The 19,173-nt window shown below is 34.3% G+C and overlaps 2 protein-coding genes across 4 annotated transcripts; one reads left to right on the top strand and one right to left on the bottom strand.

The window, feature by feature from the left end:
* Positions 1-687: 687 nt before the first annotated feature.
* Positions 688-4,063, top strand: LOC145556778 (rRNA (cytosine-C(5))-methyltransferase NOP2C-like). 3 transcript variants are annotated; one of them, XM_081618427.1, is made up of 3 exons: positions 688-840; positions 2,022-3,753; positions 3,983-4,063. In XM_081618427.1, the coding sequence occupies exons 1-2, from the start codon at positions 785-787 to the stop codon at positions 3,709-3,711; spliced, it is 1,746 nt and encodes a 581-aa protein (XP_081474553.1). In that variant the 5' UTR covers positions 688-784; the 3' UTR covers positions 3,712-3,753; positions 3,983-4,063. The 3 variants fall into 3 exon arrangements, with proteins under 3 accessions (XP_081474553.1, XP_081474552.1, XP_081474554.1); XM_081618426.1 differs by having other exon boundaries at positions 2,022-4,063; XM_081618428.1 differs by having other exon boundaries at positions 726-840; positions 1,990-4,063.
* A 1,112-nt stretch (positions 4,064-5,175) lies between these two features.
* LOC145556777 (uncharacterized) lies at positions 5,176-19,156 on the bottom strand. Its single transcript, XM_081618425.1, has 14 exons — positions 18,904-19,156; positions 18,725-18,741; positions 17,580-17,678; positions 17,332-17,411; positions 17,197-17,260; positions 17,055-17,110; positions 16,896-16,953; positions 16,713-16,793; positions 15,556-15,645; positions 13,565-13,627; positions 8,486-8,569; positions 8,058-8,315; positions 7,349-7,495; positions 5,176-5,479 (listed from the first exon to the last, which is right to left on the bottom strand). Exons 1-14 carry the CDS (start codon positions 18,995-18,997, stop codon positions 5,312-5,314), a joined length of 1,359 nt encoding a protein of 452 aa, XP_081474551.1. The 5' UTR covers positions 18,998-19,156; the 3' UTR covers positions 5,176-5,311.
* Positions 19,157-19,173: the final 17 nt, after the last annotated feature.

Genomic DNA, 19,173 nt, shown 5'->3' with positions numbered 1-19,173 from the left:
TTTTGTGCAGCCAACATGAGCTTCAAAACTAATAAAATCCCTGAGTTATCACTTACTTCACCAAATACTCATCAGAATTTTTGAATCCACCATATACTCGTAACTTATATTACTCAAGGTATTTTTGCTTATTTACTTTCGATGATTAAATTAACGGATGTTTACTTCACCAAATACTCATCAGAATTTTTGAATCCACCATATACTCGTAACTTTCATGAAAATAAATGTCACCAAATACCCTTAATCACTAACATCGTTAACTCTACTATAATAATTTGGGTCAAACTTTAAAATATTTAACGGTAAAATAATAATCTTAATCTATACGGAGTAAGAGATAGTATAATTATATGAGATCTTATTGCATTCATTGTAAGTTTTATTAATACTGAACTGAGCTCCGTACTAAGGGTATGTTCACATTTACTGAACTGAGCTTAATTGAATTGAACTGAACTGATTGGAGCTGAAATGAATATTTTATGAGAGAAGGAAATTAGGAGCTGATTAGAGCTAAACTAAACTGAACTGATTGGAGCTGAACTGAACTGAACTGAATTGAACTGAAATTAAACTGATGTGAACAGACCCTAAAACTCGTTTTGGAGATCAAAAAAAATTAAATGAGGCAAAATTTTAGGGAAAGGGAATATAATAAACCTTAAAAACTTAGTGAGGAAAAAAAAAAAAAAAAAAAAATCGTTCGTTAAAGGTTGAAGTTCCGCCGCTTCTACAACAGAAGTGTGACTCCCAACAGAAAATCAAAATCAATATCTATGGTATGCGGATACGTACTATTGCAGCTCATTTGCGAAGAACCCTAGCTTCATTTTCCAGGTTATACACCATTTTTAAATAAATACTCTCTGTTTTCTTCTTCTGTTCTAGCATTACATTTATATTTTGGTTGATTCTTTAATTATGTTGTTTGATCTTCTGGGTATTTTGAGTTTTGTTCAAATGTATGCTGTAATTTGTTTTTGGAGGCTTCTTTTGATTGAGTGGTTAATTTGGTGTGTTAGTCTTTCTGGGTTTGGTTAATTAGCTTCTGATTTTTCTGGAAAAATTACTAGAATTGGATGAAGATGTTGACATAATGGTAAATTATTTTGTGGGTAATTGTTCATTTTTGCATTTTGGAAGTGATTTGGGAAACCCCAATTTTGATTAGGTGGTTCTTTGTATTTCCTAGTGCTCAAATGTTTTGAAGCATGTATAGTTTGATGGGTAATTTTGCAACTTTGGAACAAAAAATGCTGTCAAAATCACAACTTGTACTTGTAGTTCTGACTATATGATTGGATAATGATTTGGTTGACATTGATGTGATTTTGGACACTGGACTGCTTGGTTTGATATGTCCTTGTTTACAAATGAGAGGATACATTCGATTTACACTGTCAAAGAATTACTAAATTCGAACATTGATTTCACATATTACTTGATTCGAGAGACTGCTAACTTCTGAGATTTTAAGGAAATTTCAGAGGCAATTTCAAGCTTTTAGACTTGTTGCTAGGTTAAAATTTTACCTGACATTGTGGTTCTGGTTGGAAGAGAGAAATAAAAAAACGAAGCTTCTTTATGATTGAGGCGTGTACAATGCACGAATCACACTATTTATGTGGGTTTAGATTTGTTGGAAATACTTGGTATGAGAATCATAAATCCCAGTAATTTTTTTAACATTGCATAACTTCAAATCTTCTATGTGCTTCTTTGGACTAGTCAACACTTAAGTAGTTTATTTGGAGGCCAAGTATAAAGACGAACTTAAATCTATTTTGATCCCATCACATTTACCTTTTTCCAGAAAAAGGTAGTGAGTAATTCTGGATTTCAAATTTGTGTTACTCCTGTCTTTTGTATAAGTGTAATTCATTTTTAAGAGTGTTCTGTTGAATGAATGCTTGAGTGTACAGGCATTTGTTATTTCTCGTTGTCATGTACTATTTTATTCTAATTAGCTAAAGTATCTCTGTACAGGAAAACTAAATTAAGCTTGATTTACTTGTCAGGCACCTACAACAGCTTCAGAAAGGCTGCTCCACACTAAATACAAAATCCTTTCCTCAGATGGATTCCTCAGAGCGTTATTGCTATAACCCAACTCTTAATTGGAATCCTCAGGTTGAAGAATACTTCATTAAGGCATATGGTGCTGACCATTTTGATCGTATCTCTAAAGCTCTCACACGTCCTTCTTGCTACTCTTGCCTACGTGTTAATGTAATGAAGACAACTAGTGATGCTGTCATCGAGAAGCTGTTGAGTATGCAACAAGGAACAGATGGCAGAGACATAAACAATGATCTCATACACAAGTGCCCTATACCTGGGCTAGACTATGTTGTCTTTGTTCAAGGCACAGGACCTCATAAAATTGAATATGCTGATGTAACTGAACAGCCTGTAAAGGAGGTTGTTGTAAGCCGCAAATGTGCTGAGGCTGTTCTTCGGGGTGCTCAGGTTTATGTCCCTGGTGTTTTGGCGTGTAGTGCTCATGTTGAAAAGGGAGATTCTGTTGCTGTTTCTGTTGCTATCGAACAACCTGAACCTGATGGTAAATGGGGAGGTACTGGAATAACACGTGGGATTGTACTTCAGGGCTCTGAGACAGATCCCCAATATTTTCAGCGGAAAGGCCTGTATATTGGAAGAGGAACTGCAATGATGTCTAGGGCCGGAATTTTCCGAGTGTTGCAAGGTATTGCTATTTCTATGAGTAATAGGGTTTTTGATCTTCCTTCTTTTAACAATGTGCTTGAGGGTGAGATCTTTCTCCAGAACCTTCCTAGCATTATTGCTGCTCATGCCTTAGATCCTCAAAAGGGTGAAAGGATATTGGACATGTGCGCAGCTCCAGGGGGTAAAACAACTGCTATAGCTATGCTTATGAGAGATGAAGGAGAGGTTGTTGCTGCAGATCGATCACACAATAAGGTAATGGATGTTCAAAATCTGGCTGATGAAATGGGCTTGAAGTCTATAGTAACGTACAAGCTTGATGCTCTGAAGTCTGTTGCTACAGATGCTCTTGCTACAGAAAAAGTGCCTGGCAAGACTGAAGATACAAATTCGAAGTCTTGTTCCATTGCTAAGGAAAAGATGAATGGTAATTTGTTTCACAGGGAAAACGTAGTCAATGGAGATGGAAATGGACTAGTACCCAATATCATGTCTGTATGCGGGAAGGATAAACAAAGAACCAAAAATGGGATTGGAAAGAATCACGTCAATGGTGGTAGAGTTGAAAAATCAAAAGGCTTTGCTCCTTACAGTTTTGATAGAGTTCTGCTTGATGCTCCTTGCTCTGCTCTTGGATTGAGACCTCGGTTGTTTGCTGGTGAGGAAACCTTAGAATCTTTGAAGAGTCATAAGAAATACCAGAGGAAGATGCTTGATCAAGCAGTGCAACTAGTTCGACCTGGAGGAGTTCTTGTATATTCAACTTGTACAATAAACCCTGGTGAAAATGAAGCTCTGGTGCGTTATGCTCTTGATAAATATTCGTTTCTGTCATTAGCACCCCAGCATCCAAGAGTTGGTGGGCCGGGCCTGCTTGGTCACTGTGAGTTGTCTGATGGATATGTTGAGGAATGGCTAAAGCCTGGGGAAGAGGAACTTGTGCAGAGGTTTGATCCTTCTACATCTGACACAATTGGGTTTTTTATAGCCAAGTTTAAAGTTGGTTGCAAAGAAGCATGAGTCCGATAGCTATGTGCCAGAGAAAATCTAACTAGCATACAGGTAGATTTTTGGACTTTTTTTTGTCACTGCCTTTAACCAGATCTCTTTGAAGTTTGAAGATACCAGTTCAACCACAATACTGTTTGAAGTTTGAGCCAATTTTCTTGTGGCGACTATCATGATGCTTATGATTAGAAGTATTTATACACCATTCATATTAGGGATTTAGGGATCATTTTTCATTCTTTGATATAGCGTATTTTTATACTAAATATTCTTCTTGTGATAGCTTTTTCAAAGATCGTTTTGTATCACCTTGAGAAAGATTCATATGAAAAAATATATCATGGCGTATCAGCCAAAGTGTGAAGTGATGAAGTTCTGGTGAGGCACCTGCAGCTTGTACTGGTTCAAATTTCGCAAATGAGTCCTATCAATGTTGTATACTGGATTAGTTTAGGTGTAATGAATGTTTGGGGTTTGTTTTGATGAGTAGAAACCTCTAAGTAAACACCAAATTATCTGTTCAGTTACATAAGAAAATAGGGAAGAACTGAACTCCCCATTACATTATCTTGTTGATGTACGGTTGAACTCAAGAACACTGTTGTTATTCTTCTACAGAAACCCTAATCTTTTCTTTGTATCAGTTATGATGGCAGTATAGCACTTCACCGCAAACACATGCCCAACAAACCGATGTAAATTTTGATCAATTGCAATGCAAGACTGATAGTGTTATGTACCATTATAATGGCAAAACCTTACACTGTTGAGAATCTCTTTAAAAGTATGTTTGATTGGCATATGTGGATGAAAAGGAAGGTAAGAAAAAGGCATGATGTCACGGGTCGTCTCCCTCATCAATATGGGCGTCGAATGGGTCATTAGACACCAAGGCATAATCAGGTTGCCCATGGTGCGTGGAAGCACACTTCTTCCTTTAGAGCTTTATTTTTGTTATGTCAATTGGGTCACTAGGCATCAAGGCATAATCGTGGCCAAAGGTTGCCCATGATGTTTCACTTCCCACTATACAGCTTAATTTTGTTTTAGCTTCTGTAACACAGTAATGGGTTATTTGCTTTTACTAAATGGTTGATGTCCTTGATGAGATGCTAACTCCAATATCCAAAACAATTTTTTTTCCTTCAAACATTAAACTATTAAAACTCAATGAGCTCAATTGTTACTAAAATTGTAATTTTTTTGTCAAATGAACATGTGCATGCGAATTATTAGTTTAAATTTGTATTTCGAATTATGTTACTTGATTTCATATTTTCAATACATGTGTTTAGAGAGACTCCGAATGACTAGTAATCTTGAATCAGTGAGCTCGACTCTCATTAAATGAATACACAAAACGACGATAACTATTTAGAATTGTTTAAACATCATTTCCTTCTAATATTCCTTTTAAGCATGTTCCAAAGGAAAACATAGGATTAAAGACAGCAACATTTGTAATCAAGTACAAGATAAAAAGGATGATGCCACATCCCTAAATAATATTTTTTAAAAATAATGGTTTGGTTTGACAATGTTCTGGCATTGCTAATTGAAAATAGGGTCACAAGCTAAACTGGAGTAGAGACTTTTTCAATCTCGAAATTCCTCAAAAAAGAGGAGCACGATAAGGTGTACCCTTTCTCTTGCGAGTCCTGGTCAGTTTCTCTGTTGGTACTGGCGGTGCTGGTTCTGATGATATCGGTTTTTCTTCCACTTGATCACGCAACAGGAATGGAGGATCATGATCATTTTGCTTCTTCAAGAAAGCGCCAACCTAGGATGCATATATATGTTTTAAATAACAGAAAATTAAGGAGACATAATATGCAAATGGTTAACAACAAAAAACTACAAAGTAATAACATTTGTAATAATCTAACCTTCAAAACAAGAGAAGGAAATAGAGGGGTGGCAGAATTACCAATATAATGATACTCACTTTCTTACAAAAAAAATAGGAAAATTTAACACTAATAATCCAACCTTTGCCCCATTCTCCCATAATAATCCAACCTTTCGATTAACCCTGAATAATCCTAAGTTTACTACTTATTATCTCATACCAAGCCTATATGACCGGTTGCCTGAACTTCAAGTAACTCTTTTTTTTTTTTTTTTTTTTTTTTCCCCTTAATTTTTTCCCCTTCTTCCTTCTTCCCTCCTCAACTCCATTTCAAGCTTCTAGCCATTAACAATGGCTCCTTCACCTCCCTGAAACTTCCCGCCACTACCTCACTTCGCCATCAACCTACCCCATTTCCCCATCAACCAGCCCACTAACTTTTCCTCTCCCTGACAATCAGCTTGCTACGTGCCACCCCCTTGTACTCAGCCTGCAACTCAGCCATCCACCACCACAACCACTTACCCCACACCCCACTCCTACCCAGACTCGAAACCAGCAACCTCACCTAGCTTAAACGACCAATCCCACCCCCACGGCCTCATCCATACCCTGAAACCACCAACCCATCTTCACCCATGCCCCGAAACGGCGAAACCCCAACTCCACCAACCCAGAACCCAAACCCCAAACTCCACCATTTCCCTTCTCTTCCCTCTTTATCAATTGAATTTGATGCTGAATTGGGGGTGGTCGTACATCGAAGATGTTGTGTTGTTTGCATTGTTGTGGGTTGGTTGTTGTGTTGAGTGGTGATGTTGGTGGTGTTGAGGTGGTTGTAGGTGGTGGCCCCGTGTATTGTGATGAATGGTTTTGGTGGCTGATAATGGAGGAAAGGGAAAGGAGTGAAAAACAAGCAGGATGGGGAAGAGAGAATTTTTTTTATTTTATTTTATTTTAAAATTAATTTTAAAAAAATTGACCAATAAGAAAATGCCACTTGGAAGGTAACATGGTACAAAGGGTAAGGTGACCTGCTAGGGTTGTTGGAAGAAAATAAGTAGTAAACTTAGGATTATTCAGGGTTAATCGAAAGGTTGGATTATTTTGAGAGAATTCAACAAAGGTTGGATTATTCTTGTTAAATTTTCCAAAAAAATATAATGATAGTCACTGTTTATGAGTGAAAACCAAAAAAACAAGCTGCATGTTAAAGTCTGTATGATCTATATTGACAGTGTGCAAGCACAATAAGGTCATGCTATTATTTTAAGTACCATTATCAAATAAATTGAACGATGTTGTTTAAATCGGTTATGCTATTATTTTTTGTACCATTAAAGAACAAATTGAACAATGTTTTTTAGTAAAACCTCGTACCATCATTGCGGTTGTATTTGGTATAGAAAAAAGCAATTCAAACTGAACCTTGTTTTCAAAAGAAATCAGTTCTCAAAATTTTATATTCCTTTATTTGATAGCTTGCAAGAATAAGTAGAAATGAGAAGGGACAAAAGAGTAATGGGAGGAGATGGTAAGGAAGATGTTGAATCCTTTAATAAATAAGGAAAAACTTTTCCAAATTTTCAAAAAACTATTTTCCACCATAACAAAAAATTAAATTGCCTAAAAAAAGGTCTTCCTACCAAACCAACACAACCTACACTATATTATGCAAACTTTTAGACACCATACTACAAAGTATATAGGATCTTGAATTTAACCCATTTGAATTTAAATTTGCAATTGCTTTCAAAAACACTAGTAAAATGAGGCTACAAAAATTAAAAATCATGATACCTTACAGGAAATGGAGCAGTAATCATACAATTCATACTCAATCAACCTTCTTCTGCATGTCTGGCATGCCGCCTCTTCATTTGTTTTCGCCCCTGAGTGTGGCAATGGAGTCAAAGCTACGACCAACTGCCGGTTGCATCTGTATGGCTAACCACACATTCAAAGAAAGATTAGGTCTAAGAAACAGTAAATTTTAGAAGAAAAATTATTTAATTAGCCCTCATATTTATGGCCTTACCATATAGAGGGTAATTAAGCATCAAAAGCAAATATTTGATTTTTCTCGTAATCTACTAGCCTTGTAACCCATATCAATTCTCATTTGGCAGACATACAGAACAAAGAAACTGTCCTGGAAGATTAAAGGAAATAAAAAACACAGACGCAGATATATATTAGCTACCCAAGTTCCCATAAAATACATAAGTCCTTAATCCCTCCACTAACCTCCCGAATTTAGAGACTTTTCCTACAATTTCCCTTAGATGAAACATCGTTGAAAAGGTTAGAGCCAACGGTCAAAAACGCAACATTTTAACTGCATCCTCGTGAAATAACACTGATATATTCCAATGTGTACTTATGTAATGCAAGGGAGAATAAGGAAATGTTGTTTCTGGATCGTCTAGTAGCTACTGCAGGGGCAAGTATCATTTAATTGGTAACCAAATAAAAGAAGTCCCCAGTTAATTTTATAGGTAGTAATCACCTGGATTTTTGAACAATCAATACGCCTCTCTATCTCATCAAGAGGAACCACATCCTTGTAAACATGGCGATAGATCTTCAAAATTCTATGGCCTGAATGGGAAGCTAGTGACACACAGTATTGGCAGAGAGATGTATCACAGTCTATACAATACTTGTTTAACTCATTCCGGCGAATAGGATGTTCAGAGCAAGGCTCAAAGAAAGTCTTCTTGATAAACTTTTCAAGCCACCCTGGTTTTAACTTTCTTGAATCAACCTACAAATTTGAGGCATGAAACATCATGTACTAGATTAAAATAATTAGACCAGCTATTCAAAAGTTAATAAAATAAATATATAAATATACAATAGAAGGCCACTCAACACATGTCAGACAAGTATATCATAAACGAGGCTAATTGAAGAAGTATAAGACAAGATCATTACCTGAGTGCCTTGACTTGACACTTCATCATTTTCTTTCTGAGGCTCTAAAGCTTGGTTCAGTTTCAAAACAACCTCACTATTACCCTGGAAACAAAAAACGAAAAGAATTGACCATTATGGGCGAAAGATAAGGATTTTAATTCCGTGGTTTTTTACCTACTAAGGGTCAGATAGTGAAGATATATATATATATATATATATATATATATATATATATATATATATATATATATATATATATATATATATATATATATATATATATATATACTAGTTTGCTGCTATTTTTGGTCAATCATACTGACAATGCTCTGGAAAACTACTAGGTACAACCAAGACAATAACAGCCAGATATAGTGAATGTAGTATAGCAAAAGTAGTCCCTCAAAGGGAGCAAGGTCGACCCTTAAGACTACATAGTTCTTATGTATGTAAAATCCCTAATAATAATTTCCATTCTTTAACTGTCCCTTATGATTGCTTTATACAGTCATGCTTTTTTCCATTATTAGTACTAGTGCACTACTACCAAATCTATCAGCTTATAACCTTAAAGATTATATATCAATGTTAAAAATAAACTCCTTATCTGGCCTCGATTTCTTTTACAACAGCACTCTCATATACATACCTACACTAATCCCCAGCTGGCTCACCAAACTCACTTCTTTGTCATCACCAATACTAAAACACGCACAAATACCTCCAGGCTCAACAAAATATAAGCACGTTGTTGCTAATTAAATCTTCTCAACAAAATATATGCAGAGCTTGCATTAATGACATGTGTAATACAACGTTTAGTAACTACACGTTAGAAGATTTTGGTAAGCTGTAGTTGCCAAGATAAGCGGAAATCTATTAAAGACTTAAAGCTCATACATTGACAGTTGACCTGATGAAAAGCACATTCTCTATTTTTTGGGATAAAATAAATTTCTGGCAACAATTTTGTTCCAGTGACTAGATAAGATCTGTTACTGCTGTTAATCAAAAGCATGGTCAAGGTTCTGCAAAGATTTCGTAATTCTACATGTCACTTATTTTCCTTCAGCCAATTAGCTGAGCTAGCTGTGGGAAACACTTACTATTGAGCTACAATAAAGGTACTCCCTTCGTGTATTTTTTTTTTAAATGCATCACTTCCTTTTATGGGTGTTTTTTTTAATGCATCCACTTCTATATTTGGTAACTTTATACCATATTTTATCATTTCTCTCTCTTACTTTAAACTCCACTTAAACTATTTTATCATTTCTCTCTCTCACATACTTTCTCTTTTATGATCCCCGTCTTAATTTTACTATAATAAATTATTCACCCACTCACAATATTATATTACTCTCCTAATACTCCACGCATCAACGAAGGGAGTATTTAGGACTTGGTTTTCGTTCACACTGTTTGATAGGCTCATAAAAAATGTATGGATCATATATTACATACAAAAAAAACACCTAACAATCTAGCAATTGTTTGGTTGGACCTTTTGGAATAAGATGGAATAAAGTTAGTCTCCATCCACTTTATTGTTTGAATAGAGTCTTTTAGTGTGATATCTTATACCAAAAGAGTTCTAATTTTATCCCATACCCTATGATTCCATAGTTCCATACCCACCTCACCCCCTAACATTCACAATCTATTCCATTAATGAGTCACGGAAACCATTCCGACAATAACCAAGCAGCCTTAGACTAGTATTATAGTATAGGATTTTGAATGCATACCATCCTAGTATGAGATTCCATACCAATCCATTCCAATTTAACGAACCATACACCCTATATTTTATATTCTAAGGAATAGAGAAATCATATGTATGTCTATGGAGAAAAATAATTTGAGCAAGAGGAATAGGAGCTTAAGGGTACTAAATGTCCTGATGCACAATCAAGCCACTTCCACTGTCCAAGTATCGTAGCTACACAACTGTGTACCTAATCTTAATTCTCAACCTCAAATCCATGATATATGTAGGGCTCCATCACGTTGGACCTTAAATATCACGTTGGTATGGGTTCACTCTCATTCGAAGCTATAACTAACAAGGGAAAAATGAAAAAACAAGACAAACAAGATCAACTCTCTCCCAGAGCCTATCACCACTCAACACGCCTCAACCACCCCCCCCCCCCCCCCCAAAAAAAAAAAAAAAAAAAAAAAAAAAAAAAAAAACTCCATAACCAATAATGCCCACAGTAACAAACAAAAAACAAAAAAAAAAGTTTCCCTGTCCTCCAAGTCATCACCACTTTGACAACACACAACAAAAATTAATTAAACAAAAAAAAATAATGTTAAACCTTTAATCTTCTTCTCTTAATGTAGATTGTTTGTGGATTTATGGCCCACTACGCTTCTAGTTATGGAACTTTGGTGTGCTAACTCGAAAACACAAGGTATATTTTAAACTCAGCGGAGGATAAGAAAGAAAAACAAAGGGTGGGAGGACAAGTGAAATAGTTTTTTTTTTTTTTTTTTTTTTTTTAGTGTTTAGAGAGCCACAAGGGGGGGGGGGGGGGTGAGAATCGATCCCAGGATCTCCTCGAACCGGGAGGCTTTGCTCTAACCACTTGAGCTATTCCTCACTCTCACAACAAGCTATTCCTCACTCTCACAACAAGAGAAATAGTGGTGACAAAGGATGTACAAGAATGAGAAAGGGAGGATGAAAGAAGAGGGAAAGGATGGGAAGAGGAATAAAGAAATGAAGTTAAAGGGAGGAGGGATGAAGCAAGATGGGGAATGAAGGAGAAAAAGAGGTGAACAGCTGATTAAAAGAGAAGAGGGGGGGGGGGGGGGGGGGGGGGGGTTAATCTGCAAACCAATTTAAACACATGAGTTTAATTTCTCACCCAGTAAGGCAGTAACTACCTGGTCCGAGAAGAGAACCAATCTGAGCTTAATTCTAAGGCAAAGCATCAACTTAATCGGGAGAAAAAAAAAAACAAGGGAAAAATGAAAAGAAAAACTTTTATTGATTGTCATAAATGGTAACGAGCGTGAAAGTATATTGACTACAACTATAGAGGTGGGCAGAAAGAATTTAGCATCACTTGACATAAATGGCAAATGAAAAACCGCTGCAAACTTTACAAAGGTGATGTTTAACTGTTTATCCCCCACAGTATTCATTACAATACAGAACTTAAAGGGAAATGTATTTTACGCTACCAAATTATGATTTAAACAAAAAAAAAAATCTTCCTTTGGATTAATGGGAATAAGAAAAGTAAACAAAAAAAAAACTTGGGTGAGATAGACTAGCTGGTAATCTTTCAAAGACATTAACTTGATGAGAAGAGGGATCACAGGTTTAAGTCGCTAGTTTGGCTTCAAGCTACATTTGCTATGTGAATTGTGAAGTCAGGACCTTGCTACAAGAATTTCACTTATCATATAGGGCTTATTATGAAAAACAGGGGTTCAGCAATTGCTAGAATGTAGGATGAGCCCAGAAAATGAGACGGTCAGGTACATATACAGAGATAGGAAACTTTAGATATAAAGTAATTTCACTGTAGTTAGGTATCTTCACATCAGTAAACAAAAGAGACAGGGCGCTCTTTTCACAAAAATATCCTTTAGTGTCTATACTAGTTAGCTTACTTAGCTATATCAAGAGATACAAGAAACAAAAGTAACTCATCTTACAAAATTTCTGCTGGATATGTGATCTGAGACTAGAGAGAATGTGACAGCCCCAGATGATATAAAAAAAAAATCCTATTTTCATCACATGTTAGGGTGTTATATGTAAAAGAGAGGCAATATCGATTATTAAAGGAAAAAAAAAAACCCATGTTTTGATTATTTATGTTTGGCAACACTAGCTGAATAGGAGCAGTAACTGATAAGATAGTTTATTGTACAAGTTTTTAGGTAGAACTAGTTGTTTATGTAGCTAACTTTTTTTTGGTTTGCTGTTTAGAGTAAAACCTGTAGATTAAAGATGGATAAATCTAAAGTTTCAGCTCCTTATTATGAGATGTTATAAAGAGTAGAATCTCACGTAAAGTCCTACTTCAGCAACTTAAATTTTATTTAAGGCACATGCCAACAAAAAATCTATTTATTTCAGCACCTCAAACATTTCAGAGCATTTCAGCTCCGTATTATTTAAAGTAGATGAAATGGGATACCAAACATAGCCTTCTAAAAGATCGAATAAACCAGGGATGTATCATTGAGCTTGATGGTGGCAAGATGACTAGATTAAGAAAAACGAGTAGCAATTGGCTTAATATTATAGCAACGATTAAATCGTGGCAGAAATTTTTGAAGTGTACGTAATGTCCTGTCAGCATAAAACATAAAGTATATGCGGTAGCTTGTCTGCAAAAGGCAATATTTGTATTGAATTTGGACAAAGAGCAATCAAACCTCTTTGTTTTTTTCCATTGATTTTCTAATTCTTTCTTTATTCTTTCAGGGAAAGAGTCACAAAGCACAGAGTGACAGACATAACCAAGTCAACAGATTTACCAATAGATTGTTATATAACGGTAAAGGTCTAGTCAACTGTTGTACATCCGCTCTTTTGACTCAAGAAAACCATTTGAAGACTTCATTCAACACTTGATATATTACCACAAATAACAATCTAGATCTGAAATTAACTACTTCTATTAAATCCCGATCATAACTTCAGACTTGTTAATTAAGGACTCATATTGTCAAGCCCATATATAACTTTATAGTTCTAGCAATTATTGTCCATTTGCTCTTTTAACTCTAGAAAATCATTTGAAGACTTTCATTCAACACTTGATATATTACCACAGATAAATATCAAGATTTGAAACCAATTACTTCTACTAAATCCCAATCGTAACGTCAGACTTGTTAATTACGAATTCAATTTGTTAAACCCATTATCCATACAACTTCAAATGTTTAAAATGTTCAAATCATTTGCATGACGATATATAGTTCCTAAGAGCACCATAAGACATAAACTTATCACAAAAAAGAATCCAATTAAGAAAATAAATAATCAACGATAAAATCAGTGCAACGAGAAATTGAAACATGAGCAACTTTTAGAACATCATCAGCATATTCAATTTCCCATACCTCAAGTGAAACATTAGAGTATAAAGAGCTTTCCATTTTCACATCAAAAAGATCAGATCTTCCCTGAGAAAATTAACAACAAAGGAGTAAATATGAATGTCATTAATATGAAACTCTAAATAATTTCATAAGTTTGGAAGAAAAATTGAAATTTGAATGGCTTGATATCCAATTGAATAGACCTAAATCAAAGAGGAAAGATGAGTATGCTTCATAGTTTGATAAATTCAAGGTGTATCACTTTATATCATGAGATGCATCAATTACGTTTACGTTGCAAAATAATAACGTGACATTCTGCTAAACTGCAACACACTATTGGTGTTTTAGTGAAGCTTTTTCATTCAACACAAGACAAGAATGATATTAATTACAGATTTAATGCTATTGGCTGCCACCCCATAAAAAATGCAATAAATCAGTTAACATACTGCCAATTAATTGATAATTTCAAATTTACAAGCCAATAGAGAACTTTTCAAAAGAAAGTACAATATGATGCATGTACTACGTCACAAAGAATTATCAAGTAAGAACTTAATTAATGTAATAAACAGATTCTATAATATTTCAGTTCAGAAATTATAAAAGACTATGCAACTATTTGGGAAAAAAAAAAAAAAAAAACAGGACACCAAATTGTCGACTAATTTTCATATAATGTGCAATAATGAATACAAGAGAAAAACTGAGCAACTTCAAAGCAAGAAATGGGGCAAATGTTTATCAAAGTTAAAATCAATTATGACACCAATCTATCCTAAGACAGTATCAAATCTTCTGTTTGTGAAAGCAATCAATAGTATAATTTTGCCAGATGAGATTCTACAAGCATAATTTAACACTTTATAATACATACACATTGCAGACCCAATAAACTTTAAAATACTGTATCTTTTGACAATTACGTGCCTGAAATTCAGAAATGGCACTAATTTCGAAATTATATAACTTTTATAAACAAATTCTGTAACTTCCTGGTCCTCCGAATTTCCACCAGACACATTCCCTATAAAATGAAATTGAGCAGAAAAATTATACAGAACATTGCTTCATGCTTTGCCTTGAATTGGATTCACCTACCTGAGATACAGCAATAACTCTTAGTTGGCAATGACACGTAAAAAATAATTATATTGTTTTCCAGAATAATGTCTAGGCTAATAATACTAATGAGCCTTTTTTTGAATATGCAGATTTCTTCACCCTAGTTTTGGAGGGGGGGGGGGGGGGGGGGGGGGGAGAGAGGTTTTCAGACTAAAACAACGATGAAAGTTTTATATTCTAAGAGGAATGCTACATTCCTATCTTTTCTCATTAATTAAAAAAATCTACAAGATCCCTTCCTATTTAATGATATTAGAAAAATTGCAAAGTAATTTCAATTGTTTTATACTATATCTGCTACCTAATTATTGGAATTTCCTTCTATGTAAATGTACATCATTCAGCTATATAATACATAGAAAGGGCATCAATAAATCCCGAGGAAAAAAATCCAAAGCAGTTCAATGACCCAGTGCAGCACATGAATTCACTCAGTGATGACCGGAATATCTCTTTTATCCATGGCCTACGGATGGGGGGGAAAAAAAAGGAGAAGGTAATCCTATAATTAAAGTCTCTACATCTTTTTCCCTCTAATTTGTGCATCAAGTAGTGCTATTTTACTTCTCCGACAATATAGTAGTATGTAAGACCCTTGTGATAATTTCAGTTGATCCCAGGAAACAGGAAGATCAATCACAAAATTGTTGCAGCAAAATTTGATTTTGTTACAAGTGTTTTAAATCAACATCAATAAACTAGACTGTAGTCAAATAACTTCTTGTCATTAATCTATGATAACAAGTTGCTAGGATGGAACCCATCCTGTGTATGTTGCCCTTCAATAGAGGACATCCTCTCAATAACATTTCACTTTTACAGAACTCAAAGAATGCACAAATTTAAGTAAATGACAACAGAAGTGCGAATATATAACTATATACCTTCATTTTTTCTGCCAATGTCTCTTCATCAGATGCAATTTTGTTTTTGATTTCATCAAGTAAAACTAATCTTGCTGCAACTATTTTATTCTGCACAATAAAAAGAAAAAATTAAATGTGGCACTTTAACATTTACAACAAAAAGAACTTGCGATGCTTCCTCTTTCAAAATAATGAACTTATTTTTCAAGATTTTAAAAGGTTCTCAGGCAAATAAAAGTTAATAAAAAAAAAGCTTTCTTAAAAAAAAAAAAAGCTTCATGAATCTAGGCAAAGTTCAACTTATGAAAGAATTAAAAATATATATATATTAAATAAATTGTGCAAGGAGTGAGCAATTGAGCAAAGGTAGAACATATATATACAAGAAGCAGACCTTTTTGTACAAAGGTCAGAGTTTTAGGAAAATTATGATGGATCAAATAAAGATTATTAACCCATCATATGGTACTATTCTCCCTATTAGCCAATAATGTATATTTCCACTTTTACATATGTCAATCTTGATTGCATGCTAATCTTTAGCATATGTACTGTCCAATTGTCATAACTTAAATTCAGATTTCTGGTCATCTAAACCAACTGGAAATCAAGCAGGCAAGAAGAACAATCACACATTGAAACATTTTTAAGAAAACTAATAAATGCCTGACAGCCTGAAGGAAAATTCAACGAATACAATGACAAAACACAATCAAGGGTAATATCTCTACAAGTAGTTGAGTACCAGAATAACACTAGTTGATTGTTATGGCTGCACACCACTACTCACTACAGAAATTCACAACATAAAATTTCCTCCTTGACATGAACGATGCATCCATCAAAAAAAATCATGACACTAAACATAAGTGCCAAGAGAAGTATTGCTTAGCTCTTCATTATGATGGACTCTAAATTATTAGAAACGTAGCTAACTGATAATGAAGGAGGTCAACATTCCAAACATGTATTCACCTTCTTCCATCCAGGGGCACTCTCTTCCCAGTTTTCCTTGCAGTTCAAATTTTCACATGACTAGAATGTCTGATTCTGTGAATGCAAATATATCACATGTTCCAGAACACACATGAAAATGCTAGTTTCACATTTACTTTATTCAAGTTGCAAGTTAATACTAGAGGACATGATAAAATAAAGCAAAGAAATGAACCCACAAACGTCATAGCTGGAATGAAATGAAGATCCGATTTGTCCTTGTAAGCTTCTGATAACATGCTGACAAACTCATCAGTTACCTGTGTCATGTAGAAAATGTAATTTTTTTTCTCTTTGTTTAGAATCTTTGCAAGATATAGGTGATTCAATGAAAATTTCAAATAGACAAAAAATTTTAGTACCGAAGTGGAATCATCATTCTTGTCATCACTCTGTTTATAAAATTTTCCTTCAACTGGCCTGTGAAGAAAGACCAACAAATTTGTCAATAATTGGATGAAAAGGCAAACAAAAAAAAAAAGGACTTGAACAGAGGTGTCAGCTTGAAGCCTGGAACTTACAAGTGCAGGAAATTAATAGCTTCACTTGCCTTTTTCTGCTTGATGTTTGAGTACATCTGATTAAAGGAATACATACACTTATTCTAATGATATAGTATTCAATTGAATCATAAGACATATAGAAAGAACCAAATGGCTTTACCTCATTCTCATTACAGAATTTGAAGTCCTTGCAGTTGATTTCTTGAAATCCTAAGTTGTCTATTCTGCAAAATAAGTACAAGATTTAAAAGCATTTCACCCAATTAAGTCTCCCATATATTAGTTAAGTACTTACCCCACATTTTGTACTAATAATTTCCTCATCATCTCAAGTCTTTTCTCCACTTCTGTATTGAAAATCTTGGCTGGTTTTCCCTGTAGTAAAAAAAGATATAACTTTTAGGAGGAACCCAAAAAAAACTAAATATATAAAACATAGTTATTAAACACTGAATTACCAAACAACTACATGTGAAGCAAAGACTGCTAATACAGAAGCACCAAGACACTAGGATATAATGTTGGCTCTATTGAAGTCATCACCTCTAAATTTCTTTGCATATATCTATCCAGAATCTTCAGCATATTGTCATACATAATCTTAGAATTGTTGCACTCAATCCGACTTTTTGTCCCTATCTCCTGCAGTGAAATGTAAACAAGAATTCTCAACAAGTAATATTGAAAATAAAACTAAGCTAAGATTATTCATTTAGCCTCTAAACTAAACAAAGTTACTCCAACCAAGGTCTTCTTAAGAGGAAGATCACACATCTTTTTTATAGCAATGCAAAAATGGAAAACAAAAGGTGAAAAATGATTTGGGAATTAACATAGCAGCCCTCATATAGCATCCATGGGCTTTAGCAGTATAGAAAGAACCTGTCTGAGTTGAATGGGCGCATACAATACACTCGGGAAGCAAGAAAGTTATATTATTTCCTTGTGTCGAAAAATGATCATTAATCATATTGCAAACTACACAAAAACCACCACTAAATCTACAACTACACACAAGCAGCATTAATGCTAGCATACCAGCATAGATATGCACAATTGATAATCTATACTTTCCCTTGTAAGAATAATTCCGAAACCGAACAATTACATGTCCTCTCATCTTCTCTTCTTTAAGATAGGTCAATTTCCAATTTGAGTCTAATTGTCTTCTAATAGAAACCATTACCAATCCACTCTAATATCACTAAAAAAAACTTCCTAAACTTAGCCTTCACCAAATACTTCTCTAATAATATAAAAATTGTCACAAGCTCATAATGTCAAAAAAAAATCTTGTGCACACAACCCTAAGCTGTACAACAACTCTCAACTCCATAAGAATTTACACATATCACACACTACATAATCAGCAACATAAATCCTAAACCAAATAATTCTGCTGTATTTCAAAACATTATTACTGCTATAATAAACCTTTGCATGACATCAAAAATCAAACAATATGACAATAAAGCAGAAACTAAACCCTATAATTCACAAAAACCCAGTAATTATACACAATTATGACAATAAAAAATACAATATGTAACTCCAACATAAAGTATTCATAAAACCCAGATAACAAATACTACCGTAAGTCAAAATTGAAAACTTGGAGCAAATAATTATAAAATAAAAAATATAAGTTCATATCTTTTTGCCCAAAATAGAAACAGAAGCAAACATACCTTCATTTTCATAGCATCTTGCATCAAATAAGATCATATGAGATGGGTATTAAAGAATTTGATGTTAATTTCACATTTGAAAGTATAATTGTGGTTTTGTCAAAAAAAAAAGTATAATTGTGTAAAACAAGAAAGGGTTTTGATTTTTTTCTTCTTTTTTTTTTTGGGTAACTTCGTACCTTCCAAGTTTTGAAATTGTGCGCTGTAACAATTTAAGCGAAGAAAAATCTGAGAGTTGGAATGGTGGGTTTGATAAGGGAATGAATGCTTCATCAATTCCGAAGCAATTGTCACTTGTAGCAATGTGCTTTTTCATGGTCTCCAATGCAGGTTTTTGCAGCTTTCTTTATGACTAATTAATGGTTTTTCTACCTTCTCATACAATTTTTTTAACAGTTTTCATGGTGGAATAATTAAGAGAATTGAGCCCGTCAATAAACACAATTTGG

This window comes from Chenopodium album, chromosome 8, assembly GCF_948465745.1.
Source record: "Chenopodium album chromosome 8, dcCheAlbu1.1, whole genome shotgun sequence".
Taxonomy (NCBI): Eukaryota; Viridiplantae; Streptophyta; class Magnoliopsida; order Caryophyllales; family Amaranthaceae; genus Chenopodium; species Chenopodium album.
This window is presented reverse-complemented; position numbering and strand designations above follow the sequence as displayed.

Coding starts and splice junctions, on each gene's coding strand:
- LOC145556778 (XM_081618427.1), top strand. CDS start 785: ATGCGGATACGTACTATTGCAGCTCATTTGCGAAGAACCCTAGCTTCA. Junction 841..2,021: donor ACCCTAGCTTCATTTTCCAG/GTTATACACCAT, acceptor TTTACTTGTCAG/GCACCTACAACAGCTTCAGA.
- LOC145556777 (XM_081618425.1), bottom strand. CDS start 18,997: ATGAAGCATTCATTCCCTTATCAAACCCACCATTCCAACTCTCAGATT. Junction 17,261..17,331: donor TTATTAGTACAAAATGTGGG/GTAAGTACTTAA, acceptor CTTATTTTGCAG/AATAGACAACTTAGGATTTC. Junction 15,646..16,712: donor TCATTCCAGCTATGACGTTT/GTGGGTTCATTT, acceptor TTTATTGTGCAG/AATAAAATAGTTGCAGCAAG.